Raw genomic sequence first — 14924 nt, 5'->3', positions numbered from 1 at the left:
TTGCGTTTCTTCTTCTCTTCTTCGTTTTTATGGCGGGTCGCAACCAACGTTATAGGTACATACCGCCACCTACTGTACTGGAGTGTGTGTATCCTCAGGGTGAGTACTTAGGTTACAGACTGTGTTGGTATATTATGGATGTAGAATTGTCTCACATCAACTTATATATATATATATATCAATATGATATTAATACAATATCATATTGATATATATATATAAGTTGATGTACTGTCACATCAACTTATCAACATGATATTATCAATCAATCAATCAATCAATGTTTATTTATATAGCCCTAAATCACAAGTGTCTCAAAGGGCTGCACAAGCCACAACGACATCCTCGGTATAGCCCACATAAGGGCAAGGAAAAACTCACCCCAGTGGGACGTCGATGTGAATGACTATGAGAAACCTTGGAGAGGACCGCATATGTGGGTAACCCCCCCCCTCTAGGGAGACCGAATGCAATGGATGTCGAGTGGGTCTAACATAATATTGTGAGAGTCCAGTCCATAGTGGATCCAGCATAACAGTAAGAGTCCAGTCCACAGTGGGGTCAGCAGGAAACCATCCCGAGCGGAGACGGGTCAGCAGCGCAGAGATGTTCCCAACCAATATACAGGCCAGCGGTCCACCCCGGGTCCCGACCCCGGACAGCCAGATGGCCACCGGATCTGTGTGTCTTCCCCTCCACAAGGGATAGGGGGGAGCAGAGGAGAAAAGAAAAGAAACGGCAGATCAACTGGTCTAAAAAAGGGGGGCTATTCAAAGGCTAGAGTATACAAATGAGTTTTGAGATGGGACTTAAATGTTTCTACTGAGGTAGCATCTCTAACTGTTACCGGGAGGGCATTCCATAGTGCTGGAGCCCGAATAGAAAACGCTCTACAGCCCGCAGACTTTTTTTGGGCTCTGGGAATCACTAATAAGCCGGAGTTCTTTGAACGCAGATTTCTTGCCGGGACATATGGTACAATACAATCGGTAAGATAGGCTGGAGCTAGACCGTGTAGTATTTTATACGTAAGTAGTAAAACCTTAAAGTCGCATCTTAAGTGCACAGGAAGCCAGTGCAGGTGAGCCAGTATAGGCGTAATATGATCAAACTTTCTTGTTCTTGTCAAAAGTCTAGCAGCCGCTATATCATATTGATATATATATAAGTTGATGTACTGTCACATCAACTTATCAATATGATATTGTATTAATATCATATTGATATTAACGCATTCATGCGTTCGTTACGTCTCGTCTCGACTACTGTAACGTATTATTTTCGGGTCTCCCTATGTCGAGCATTAAAAAATTACAGTTGGTACAAAATGCGGCTGCTAGACTTTTGACAAGAACAAGAAAGTTTGATCATATTACGCCTATACTGGCTCACCTGCACTGGCTTCCTGTGCACTTAAGATGTGACTTTAAGGTTTTACTACTTACGTATAAAATACTACACGGTCTAGCTCCGTCCTATCTTGTCGATTGCATTGTACCATATGTCCCGGCAAGAAATCTGCGTTCAAAGAACTCCGGCTTATTAGTGATTCCCAGAGCCCAAAAAAAGTCTGCGGGCTATAGAGCGTTTTCTATTCGGGCTCCAGTACTATGGAATGCCCTCCCGGTAACAATTAGAGATGCTACTTCAGTAGAAGCATTTAAGTCCCATCTTAAAACTCATTTGTATACTCTAGCCTTTAAATAGCCCCCCTGTTAGACCAGTTGATCTGCCGTTTCTTTTCTTTTCTCCTCTGCTCCCCTTTTCCTTGAGGGGGGGGGCACAGGTCCGGTGGCCATGGATGAAGTGCTGGCTGTCCAGAGTCGGGACCCGGGGTGGAACGCTCGCCTGTGCATCGGCTGGGAACATCTCTGTGCTGCTGACCCGTCTCCGCTCGGGATGGTGTCCTGCTGGCCCCACTATGGACTGGACTCTTACTATTATGTTGGATCCACTATGGACTGGACTCTCACAATATTATGTCAGACCCACTCGACATCCATTGCTTTCGGTCTCCCCTAGAGGGGGGGGGGGGGGGTTACCCACATATGCGGTCCTCTCCAAGGTTTCTCATAGTCATTCACATCGACGTCCCACTGGGGTGAGTTTTTCCTTGCCCGTATGTGGGCTTTGTACCGAGGATGTCGTTGTGGCTTGTGCAGCCCTTTGAGACACTTGTGATTTAGGGCTATATAAATAAAGATTGATTGATTGATTGATTGATATTGATAAGTTGATGTGAGACAATTCTACATCCATAGAGGAATGTCTCATCGACACAAAAGCGATCCACATATGCAAATTCAATACAAATACAAAATCAAGCATATTTATATTCAAATCTCAAAAAAATATTTACAAATACACGTTTATTTATACAAATTCTGGATTCATTTGTATGTCACATTTTTATATTTACAAATTTTATTTGTATATATTTTTAAATCTAAAAAATATATTTACAAATATGCGTTTATTTAAACAATTTTTTATTTTTTTTATATCACATTTGTATTTGTATATTTATTAATATATGCATATGTATTAATATCATATTGATATATATAAGTTGATGTGAGACAATTCTACTTCCATAGAGGAATGTCTCATCAAAACAAAAGCAATAAAAGCGATCCACATATGCAAATTCAATACAAACACAAAATCAAGCATATTTATATTCAAATCTCAAAAATATATTTACAAATACACGTTTATTTATACAAATTCTGGATTCATTTGTATGTCACATTTTTATATTTACAAATTTTATTTGTATATATTTTTAAATCTAAAAAATATATTTACAAATATGCGTTTATTTAAACAATTTTTTATTTTTTTTTATATCACATTTGTATTTGTATATTTATTAATATATGCATATGTATTAATATCATATTGATATATATAAGTTGATGTGAGACAATTCTACTTCCATAGAGGAATGTATCATCGACACAAAAGCGATCCACATATGCAAATTCAATACAAATACAAATACAAAATCAAGCATATTTATATTCAAATCTCAAAAAAATATTTACAAATACACGTTTATTTATACAAATTCTGGATTTATTTGTATGTCACATTTTTATATTTACAAATTTTATTTGTATATATTTTTAAATCTAAAAAATATATTTACAAATATGCGTTTATTTAAACAATTTTTTATTTTTTTTATATCACATTTGTATTTGTATATTTATTAATATATGCATATGTATTAATATCATATTGATATATATAAGTGGATGTGAGACAATTCTACTTCCATAGAGGAATGTATCATAGACACAAAAGCGATCCACATATGCAAATTCAATACAAATACAAATACAAAATCAAGCATATTTATATTCAAATCTCAAAAAAATATTTACAAATACACGTTTATTTATACAAATTCTGGATTCATTTGTATGTCACATTTTTATATTTACAAATTTTATTTGTATATATTTTTAATTCAAAAAAATATATTTACAAATATGTGTTTATTTAAACAAATGATTTATTTTTTTGTATATCACATTTGTATTTGTATATTTATTAATATATGCATATGTATTAATATCATATTGATATATATAAGTGGATGTGAGACAATTCTACTTCCATAGAGGAATGTCTCATCAAAACAAAAGCAATAAAAGCGATCCACATATGCAAATTCAATACAAACACAAAATCAAGCATATTTATATTCAAATCTCAAAAATATATTTACAAATACACGTTTATTTATACAAATTCTGGATTTATTTGTATGTCACATTTGTATATTTACAAATTTTATTTGTATATATTTTTAAATCTAAAAAACATATTTACAAATATGCGTTTATTTAAACAAATTATTTATGTATTTGTATATCACATTTGTATTTGTATATTTATTAATATATGCATATGTATTAATATCATATTTATATATATAAGTGGATGTGAGACAATTCTACTTCCATAGAGGAATGTCTCATCGACACAAAAGCAAAAAAAGCGATCCACATATGCAAATTCAATACAAATACAAAATCAAGCATATTTATATTCAAAACTCAGAAATATATTTACAAATACACTTTTATTTATACAAATTCTGGATTTATTTGTATGTCACATTTTTATATTTATACATTTTAATTGTATATATTTGTAAATCTCAAATAGATTTATAAATACGCATTTATTTATACAAATTATTTATTTATTTGTATATCACATTTGTATTTGTATATTTATTAGTATATGCAAATGTATTAATATCATATTGATATATATAAGTGGATGTGAGACAATTCTACATCCATAGAGGAATGTCTCATCGACACAAAAGCAAAAAAGCGATCCACATATGCAAATTCAATACAAATACAAATACAAAATCAAGCATATTTATATTCAAATCTCAAAAATATATTTACAAATACACGTTTATTCATAGAAATTCTGGATTTATTTGTATGTCACATTTTTATATTTATATACATTTTATTTGTATATATTTTTAAATGTCAAAAATATATTTACAAATACGTGTTTATTTATACAAGTTATTTATTTATTTGTAGATCACATTTGTATTTGTATATTTATTAATATATGCATATGTATTAATATCATATTGATGTATATACTGTAAGTTGATGTGAGACAATTCTACTTCTATAGAGGAATGTCTCATCGACACAAAAGCGATCCACATATGCAAATTCAATACAAATACAAATACAAAACCAAGCATATTTTTATTAAAATCTCAAAAATATAATTACAAATACACGTTTATTTATACAAATTCTGGATTTATTTGTATGTCACATTTTCATATTTAGGAATTTTATTTGTATATATTTTTAAATGTCAAAAATATACTTACAAATACGCGTTTATTTATACAAATTATTTATTTATTTGTATATCGCATTTGTATTTGTATATTTATTAATATATGCATATGTATTAATATCATATTGATATATATAAGTTAATGTGAGACAATTCTACTTCCATAGAGGAATGTTTCATTGACACAAAAGCAACAAAACGATCCACATATGCAAATTCAATACAAATACAAAATCAAGCATATTTATATTAAAATCTCAAAAATATATTTACAAATACACGTTTATTTATACAAATTCTGGATTTATTTGTATGTCACATTTTTATATTTATACATTTTATTTGTATATGTTTTTAAATCTCAAAAATATATTTACTAATACGTGTTTATTTATACAAATTCTGGATTTATTTGTATGTCACATTTTTATATTTATACATTTTATTTGTATATATTTTTAAATCTCAAAAATACATTTACTAACACGTGTTTATTTATACAAATTATTTATGTATTTGTATATCACATTTGTATTTGTATATTTATTAGTATATGCATATGTATTAATATCATATTGATATATATAAGCTAATGAGAGACAATTCTACTTCCAAAGAGGAATGTCTCATGGACACAAAAGCAAAAAAGCGATCCACGTATGCAAATTCAATACAAATACAAAATCAAGCATATTTATATTCAAATCTCAAAAATATATTTACAAATACACGTTTATTTATACAAATTCTGGATTTTATTTGTATGTCACATTTTTATATTTATACATTTTATTTGTATATGTTTTTAAATCTCAGAAATATATTTACAAATACACGTTTATTTATACAAATTCTGGATTTATTTGTATGTCACATTTTTATATTCATACATTTTATTCGTATATATTTTTAAATCTCAAAAATATATTTACAAATACGCGTTTATTTATACAAATTATTTATTTGTATATCACATTTGTATTTGTATATTTATTAATATATGCCTATGTATTAATATCATATTGATGTATATAAGTTGACGTGAGACAATTCTACTTCCATAGTATATACATATCAAATATGTATTTACACAAAACCACACAGAACAAAAGGGGAGAGAAATTTTAAAAAACAAAAACAAAACAAAAAAAAACTATACTTTAAACCTGTGATCTTAGATATCCAATTTGAACCTACTACATTCTTTATTGTTTTCCCCCTTCCCTAAAATTGCCTTTAAACTCCATCTCCTACCTAGACTGTACAATTAGCTGTACTTCCTACACTCCATCAGCACATGCTGCACATTATCAACCACCCCACATTATTCTGTTGCCACTTTGCCTAATAAGTATAAATGTTGCCCTCAGTCCAGCTGTCCTACTGTTGCGTTTCAGAATGCTGGGAAAACGTAGACATTCCGCCTACAATGCGTCAAAACGCGAAACAAGAACAAAGAGTTCCTTTAATTTTCGTCACGTTATTAAATAAAGATATTCGTCTTCATAACTGTTGGCTACACTTGAACACCGCCCACAAGGTAGCGATAAAGTAGTTTTTTTCCCCCCTTGGACGACAGCTACGAAGAAGTGAGGCGTGACGACATAGCTCAGCAGCCAATCACAGCGCAGCTCTGAAGATGGCGGACTCGGAGATGAGCTTCAGGTATGCTATTTAGCCGCAAACTTTAACCAAGTTTTGCGGCGGTATTATTAGTCAATACGCGTGTAGTCAAAAGGAAAAACCGTTACAGCATTTTGTAGCTCATTAAGCCTTCCATTGTTGGGTCTTCTCGCTGAGAAACGTGTCACCGGGGTTCTTCGCTCCGCTAATTTAGCTTAGCATGTGCTAACAGTGGGACCCGTTTGAATGGCTTCTTGTGCCTGCCGCATGTCAACAACAGCATGCTGCTGTGAACTGAGTTAGCAGGCGAGATGTTGGCGGCTGAAAGGGACAAGCGGTAGAAAAATGGATGGCTGTTTAAAGATGCATCGCTTTTTTTTTTTTAAAGCGCTTCAAGTATTCTCTGTTGTCGTTCAATCTTGCAACTTCGCTAGCTTGTTTTTATTTAGTCATAAAAGAGAACTACACATAAAGCACCTTCACATGTAAGGGAAAACCGCTTAAAAGTTTACCAAAGCAAGGTTTTAAATGTTCGAAGAAATATTGAATACCTCCATTAGTGTTGTTGTTTGCCTCTTTGACTACCCTCTAGCCCAGAGGTGTCAAAAGTCGTTTTCACTGAGGGCCACATCGCAGTTATGTTTCTTCTAACAGTGAATACTATTATTACACCATTTTTAATGCATTTTATGAATTCATCCATCCATCCATCCATCCATCTTCTTCCGCTTATCCGAGGTCGGGTCGCGGGGGCAGCAGCCTAAGCAGGGAAGCCCAGACTTCCCTCTCCCCAGCCACTTCGTCCAGCTCCTCCCGGGGGATCCCGAGGCGTTCCCAGGCCAGCCGGGAGACATAGTCTTCCCAACGTGTCCTGGGTCTTCCTCGTGGCCTCCTACCGGTCGGACATGCCCTAAACACCTCCTTAGGGAGGCGCTCGGGTGGCATCCTGACCAGATGCCCGAACCACCTCATCTGGCTCCTCTCGATGTGGAGGAGCAGCGGCTTTACTTTGAGCTCCCCCCGGATGACAGAGCTTCCACCCTATCTCTAAGGGAGAGCCCCGCCACCCGGCGGAGGAAACTCATTTCGGCCGCTTGTACCCGTGATCTTGTCCTTTCGGTCATAACCCAAAGCTCATGACCATAGGTGAGGATGGGAACGTAGATCGACCGGTAAATTGAGAGCTTTGCCTTCCGGCTCAGCTCTTTCTTCACCACAACGGATCGATACAGCGTCCGCATTACTGAAGACGCCGCACCGATCCGCCTGTCGATCTCACGATCCACTCTTCCCTCACTCGTGAACAAGACTCCAAGGTACTTGAACTCCTCCACTTGGGGCAAGATCTCCTCCCCAACCCGGAGATGGCACTCCACCCTTTTCCGGGCGAGAACCATGGACTCGGACTTGGAGGTGCTGATTCTCATCCCAGTCGCTTCACACTCAGCTGCGAACCGATCCAGTGAGAGCTGAAGATCCTGGCCAGATGAAGCCATCAGGACCAAATCATCTGCAAAAAGCAGAGACCTAATCCTGCAGCCACCAAACCGGATCCCCTCAACGCCTTGACTGCGCCTAGAAATTCTGTCCATAAAAGTTATGAACAGAATCGGTGACAAAGGGCAGCCTTGGCGGAGTCCAACCCTCACCGGAAACGTGTCCGACTTACTGCCGGCAATGCGAACCAAGCTCTGACACTGATCATACAGGGAGCGGACCGCCACAATCAGACAGTCCGAAACCCCATACTCTCTGAGCACTCCCCACAGGACTTCCCGAGGGACACGGTCGAATGCCTTCTCCAAGTCCACAAAGCACATGTAGACTGGTTGGGCAAACTCCCATGCACCCTCAAGGACCCTGCCGAGAGTATAGAGCTGGTCCACAGTTCCACGACCAGGACGAAAACCACACTGTTCCTCCTGAATCCGAGGTTCGACTATCCGGCGTAGCCTCCTCTCCAGTACACCTGAATAGACCTTACCGGGAAGGCTGAGGAGTGTGATCCCACGATAGTTAGAACACACCCTCCGGTTCCCCTTTTTATGAATTGATTTTTTAAAACTAAAATGTAAAAAATTGAGTAAGAATTTCACCTCGACATGTTTGATTGATTGAAACTTGTATTAGTAGATTGTAGACAGTACAGTACATATTCCGTACAATTGACCACTAAATGGTAACACCCGAATGAGTTTTTCAACTTGTTTAAGTCGGGGTCCACGTTAATCAATTCATGGTTGGTTATGGTTTAAACTCATATCCAACAATTGCGACAACGACTTTTTATTGTCTACTGAGTTTCATTTTTCAAATGATTTCTGCTGGTGGTGTGCCTCCGGATTTTTTCTATGAAAAAAATGCTCCTTGGCTCAAAACAGGTTGAAAAACACTGTACTAGACTTCGCTTAAAAATGCAAGTTTGCCATTAAAGCTGCAGAAAAACCAAGAATACATGATGAAATGCATTCCAAAGTGATTGCTTTCATTTACCGTATTTTCCACACTATAAGGCGCACCGGATTATTAGCCGCACCTTCAATAAATGGCATATTTCATAACTTTGTCCACCAATAAGCCGCCCCGGACTATAAGCCGCGCCTACGCTGCGCTAAAGGGAATGTCAAAAAAACAGTCAGATAGGTCAGTCAAACTTTAATAATATATTAAAAACCAGCGTTCTAACAACTCTGTTCACTCCCAAAATGTACGCAAATGTGCAATCACAAACATAGTAAAATTCAAAATAGTGCAGAGCAATAGCAACATAATGTTGCTCGAACGTTAATGTCACAACACACAAAATAAACATAGCGCTCACTTTCTGAAGTTATTCTTCATTCGTAAATCCTTCGTCTTCGGTGTCCGAAGTGAAAAGTTGGGCAAATTTACGATCCACTGGCAGATGTTGGCGTCGTCTGGCGCTGCCTCCTCGTCTTAGTGAAGGTGTGTTCGCCTTCTGTCATCCATTGTTCCCACGCAGTTAGCAGTCTAGCTTCGAATGCCCTGTTGACACCAATATCTAGCGGCTGGAGGTCTTTTGTCAATCCACCCGGAATGACGGCGAGTATTGAATTAAGCGCGTAAGCGTGTCTCTCAATGTGCTGTTATGAGCTAGCAAATATAACAACTACACTACCCAGCATGCAACGATAGTTACGAGCATGCGCGGTAGCCCTGAGAAGCGTTGTATGCTGGGAGTTAGAATGTGGTTATGAGCACGCTGTGAGTAAACGTTGAGAACTCAGTTAACACGCCTCGTCTGCATTATTTATAATTAGACAGACAACACATTTAATAGGAGCCATTTTGGGGTCTTTACATAAACACACAAATGGAAATGAAACGTCACATATCCCAGCATGCACCGCGCGCTTCTTCTACGGGGAAAAAAGATGGCGGCTGTTTACCGTAGTTGCGAGACCTAAACTTTATGAAAATGAATCTTAATATTTATCCATATATAAAGTGCACCGGGTTATAAGGCGCACTGTCAGCTTTTGAGAAAATTTGTGGTTTTTAGGTGCGCCTTATAGTGCGGAAAATACGGTATAATGTGGCTCTTTAAAATAATCTGGAACAAACCAGGTCAAGTTATTATGAGTGTTGATCAAGGTGAAAATGGTTTGTAATCTTTAGGGTTGATTTATTATTGGCCTTGCAGTGAAAATGAGCTTGGAACACATTGGAAAGTAGTCCTTTGCTTTGATTAAGAGTGTAAACTGCACACAATAAGTTAGCCGAAGTGTAGTGGCGGGCCGTGCGTTTCCCACCTAGGCCTTCAGTGATGTCCGACTTCAATGGTTACCTCTCAAAATACCATTATTGATGTCACCACATGACCGTTGTTGGAGAAATACTATACAGAAACACATTTACACACTACTGGGCATTGTACAAAACGGGTTATTTTCTGGCGCATTTAAAAATCAATAAACCCGCATCAGCAATTAAAACATATCTTATGTGGTACTGTCAAAATTAAAATTGCAAAAAACATTTTAAACTTAAAAAAAATAAAGAAATAAAATATCTGAACTCACATTTCATCGACAGCTGAGCTAGCTGGGGTTGGCCGACATGGTCTCACAAGATGTGGTTTCTCTTTAAATAGCCTTCTTAAAAATGGCCTTGCAAAATATGTGTTGTCTTGTGTAATCATAAAAGATGCAGACGTGGCGTTTTGGCTGAGTTCTTAAAGTTTACTCCATAGCGTGCTCATCAAAATATCCCGCTGCCGCATGTCTACATTAAGCCTACTGCGCATGCGGTTCACTGCTGTGGCATTCTGGGTAATGGAGTTCTTATGTTACCTGGCTCATAACATCACTATATAGCTGCCTTAGGCCATCACAAAGGCCTTACTGACAACAACGCGTGATCTGATTGGCTATTGCAACTGTCTATCACTGTATGTCCCCGTTCACTTACAGTGCACAGACGCCAGCATTGCTGAATCTGAAGGCTTCTGGCAGATTTGTTGCAGCATGGCAATACAAGCCAGCTGAATTCTGATTGGATAAAAACTCTATAAATTAAAAACAACAGTGCTGGAAGGAGCATAATATGACATGAAGAGAATATGAATACTTTTAGATATTTAGGGAAAGTAAATTTAAAAAAATACTTTTATCTTTAATTATGATCATGATTTTTGGTTATGTTAGGCCAGCAGAGAAGGCCCTGATGGCACTCCACTGGTAGTGTATACAGGGTTCGTAACGGGTGCTTAAAAACCTTGAAAATGCTTAGATTTTAATGTTTTGTTTTCAAAGTTTGAAAAATCCTTGAATTTTGGGTGAAGTGCTTGTAAATGCTTGGAAATGTTCATCATATTTCTCGGCAGTCTGACTCAATAGGCTGATTATAAAATGGGAAAAAATAAAACAAGTTTTCTTAAAAATGAAAGCTGCACGCTTGATCTGTTGGCTTTGCACGAGCCCTTACATTAGGTTGTTGTCATGCCAGAGCCGCGTATATACGGCTCTGTGTCGCCCCCAAGAGGACAGTGGTGCATCGGTCCATCATGCCGGGAGGTTGTCGTTTTAATGAACATGATGTATGCATGAATTATGATACAAACAAACAAGTTAACAACGTTTGCAAACACCAATGACATTGAATAGTCTACAGAAACACTGCTTCATTTTCTATGCCCCATTCAGTCAATGATAACTGCTGGTTCAACATTAGGCTTAGGTTTTAGCAGATTTTCAGTATTTTTCCTACAAACAGCATTTGGTGACCTCAAACAACAAGGCTATGGATTGATTCACACTGGTTTTCGCCTTTTGAAGGGTACTGGAAAAACTGGAAAATTGATCTTGAAAGTCCTTAAAAAGTATTTGAATTTGGCCATGGAAAAGGTGTACGAAACCTGTGTATATTACTGTAAATGGAAAAACAGTACTGCTGTTTTTATGGTGAAAAAAAAAATAGGCAGCTCAGTTGCCAGAATTTTATTGCAATATTTGTTTTTTACTGTAAATAAAAAAAAAACCCTGCAATTTTACAGTACAAATTTGGCACCTGAGCTGCCAGGTTTTTATTTTATTTATTTATTTTTTACCGCCAATCAACAACTGTAGATTTTTTCGGTGTATTACTGTAAATGCCAAAACGGCACCACAGTTTATTACAGTAAAAAAAAGTACTGTTTTTTTCATTTAGAGAAAAATACTGTAAAAAACACAGTACATTTCCCAATTTTACAATGAAATCTTTTGCTACTTTTACAGTGCGCACTTAGATAACTTACTTTGAAATCATTATTAATATTTATTTCTATTCAAAAAATGGTTTGAATGTTTGATAATATATTTTTGCATAATTAGACAATATTTACGGTAAGTTAACATAATTTGCGAATACATGGAATACTTTTTTTTTCTTTCTCCCAAAATAGAAATAAATAATACATTTAGTAAGAAAAGTTACAGTACTTTATTGATACATATTATTTCCAGGCTTTTGAGGGCCAAATAAAATGAAGTGGCAGGCCACATCCGGGCCTTGCGTTTGACACGTGCTCTAACTCTTGAAATAAAAATATATCAAGCTATATAGTACATAAAAAAAGAGCTAGCTACCAAGCTTACAAACGACTGCTTACATATCTATACACTTTAGCACAAGTACATGGGTGTCAAACTTGATTTTATTGAGGGCCTAATTGCAATTATGGCTGCCCTCAGAGGGCCACTTGTAACAGTGATCTATATGAATATAAACGTATAGTAATAGCCTTGTTAGACAATTTGCATAGGGAATCGATTTTGATCTAACATATAACTTGTTTTGAAATCTTAAATAAAGGGGACATGCAGATATATCAAGGGGAACTGCACTTTTTTAATGAAAGACATGAGGATGGATGTATTTTTATTCAATGCATTCTTAACAGTAAATAAATGCAATCAAAAGTCTGCTATTCTGACTATTAATCCCTTAAACAACATCCAAACACCTCCATTAAGGTTTTATATAAATTATTTAAGCATATATATAATGTAGTAACAGGCACATAATATTAAAAAAATTGCAAAATGTAAGCATACGCGACTCATTGATTTAAAAATGCATCATTTGCTTTTTTCCCCCCAAATATATCAGTGATTACTGCTCACTCCACACATGAGAGCCAACAAACTTAATAAAACTTCACTTACTGTACAATGTCGGCTGTCATTAGAACGCCGACTTATAAGAATCTTGTTATATTCCCGATGAAGAATGACTCATACCTAATCGTTGCGAGAAAAAAAGGGGGCGGGTGGAACGAAGAGTCTTATTGTGTCGTTCTCGTCATATCCGAGTCTTAATTGGCTGTCAAAGTGTAACAACTTGTCGGAATACGTCCTCGTCCTACTATCCAGGTGAGAGGCATGTATTATCATCTACAATAAAGTTTGACAGTGAAGGAAACAGCTGATCAGTCGATCATGTCAACATTGGCACACAAGCTCGTGATCAGGGCGCTGCTATAAATAGTTTGTCTGCGTTAGCGCTTATAATAACAATATCACTAATACATGGTTAATATTCAAGTCTCCAAATGCAAATGGAGTATTGTTGGCGCTTTTTGAATGTTTTTTTTATTTGGGTTTATGGGCGGAATAGAGTACTGTTCATTGGCTCTGCTTATGTCATAATAATAGACAGCATTTTAAAAAAGTTCCCCTTTAGGTATTTTTGATAACCCCCAAAAAATGCTTGGAATACCTTGTTGCGTTATCAGATATGTTAAACGGTAAAACAGGTGTGTCAAACACGTTTTTATTGAGGGCCACATCACAATTATGGCGTCATGTAAAAGTGAATATAAATGTATAATAGCCTTGGTACACAATTTGCACAGGAAACTCTTGGATTACTATCACTGTTATTAATAGATTGATAGATAACTTGCCCTGCATGTTGCAGGATCAGATAATATTAAAGTGAACAGCATATGAAATTGGATGCAGTACATTTTTCTGTCAAAATCGAAATAATTAATGATTTTTGTCAGAAAATGCTTTATTAATTCCAACCTTTTTTGTTTTGCAGGCCACATACGGCAAGTCACATGAAATAATGCCGCTTATCACATAAAATGAGACGGTGGTAGGGCTTGGCTGATAATACGATATCAATATATATTGCGATAGACACATCATCGAAATCAATATAAACTGCGTTTGATCAAATATTCGATATATATTTATATTTTTTGGTCGGAAGAAACCAGAAATTATGAAGCGATATTCGTTTCAGGAAGTCACTTGCGCTCTGGGAACCCAGGAAACAGGAAGTGTCACAGAGCAAGTGAGCAATGGGAAGGACATGCTAACAGCCAATAATATAGTAATGTAGTATCAACTACACCTTTCCGGTCCCAGACCATACAGTATCAACTACACCTTTCCGGTCCCAGACCGTAGTCGAGGAGATGTTCCCTCCAGAGCCGATGTTTTCGTCGGGAGTAACACTCTTCACTTCTCTTCAAAATGACGAGGCCCCCAATTCGTTACAATTTGGTCGTTTCATTCTTCTTTCTGCCGTACACAACCGCCTATCCCCACTTGTGCTGCATGCACTAGTGGGGATAGTGCTTGCTCTCCTTAGTCTTCCACACTGCCATTCTTAAATGAGCACACACATACGACGCTACTCTTATAACTAGTGTGGTTGCGCCGTCTTTCTGTCTTGCCGTGGATTCTCTGCATGGAGTGAGAAGAAAAACTGTGACATCTTGATATATCAACTCAATAACATAAACCTGTCTTTAGTTTTGTTGGTTTTAATGACATTGCGGCAACATCCTGATATTTCCAATGTGTCGGTTTAATTAGTTGCTTCCCAAACTACTGTGTAGTGTTCAATAGCTTATACGCTACTGCCATCAAGTGTCTTAAATCTGCAAGTACCTTCAAATCTATATTTTATTACCTTAGCTGTGCTCA

At 36.5% G+C, this 14924-nt stretch overlaps 1 protein-coding gene across 1 annotated transcript in view; it reads left to right on the top strand.

Moving 5' to 3' along the window:
• Positions 1-6388: 6388 nt before the first annotated feature.
• The window catches only part of nup188 (nucleoporin 188), a 47887-nt gene continuing 39351 nt past the window's right edge, over positions 6389-14924 (top strand). Inside the window, exon 1 of the mRNA XM_061932068.1 lies at positions 6389-6522. Coding sequence (XP_061788052.1) covers positions 6497-6522 — 26 coding nt within the window. The 5' untranslated portion in view covers positions 6389-6496. The remainder of the gene's footprint in view (positions 6523-14924) is intronic.

The sequence above is a fragment of the Nerophis lumbriciformis genome, linkage group LG39, assembly GCF_033978685.3.
Source record: "Nerophis lumbriciformis linkage group LG39, RoL_Nlum_v2.1, whole genome shotgun sequence".
Classification (NCBI taxonomy): Eukaryota; Metazoa; Chordata; class Actinopteri; order Syngnathiformes; family Syngnathidae; genus Nerophis; species Nerophis lumbriciformis.
The sequence above is the reverse complement of the archived record's forward strand: the minus strand, read 5'-3'. Positions and strand labels throughout refer to the sequence as shown.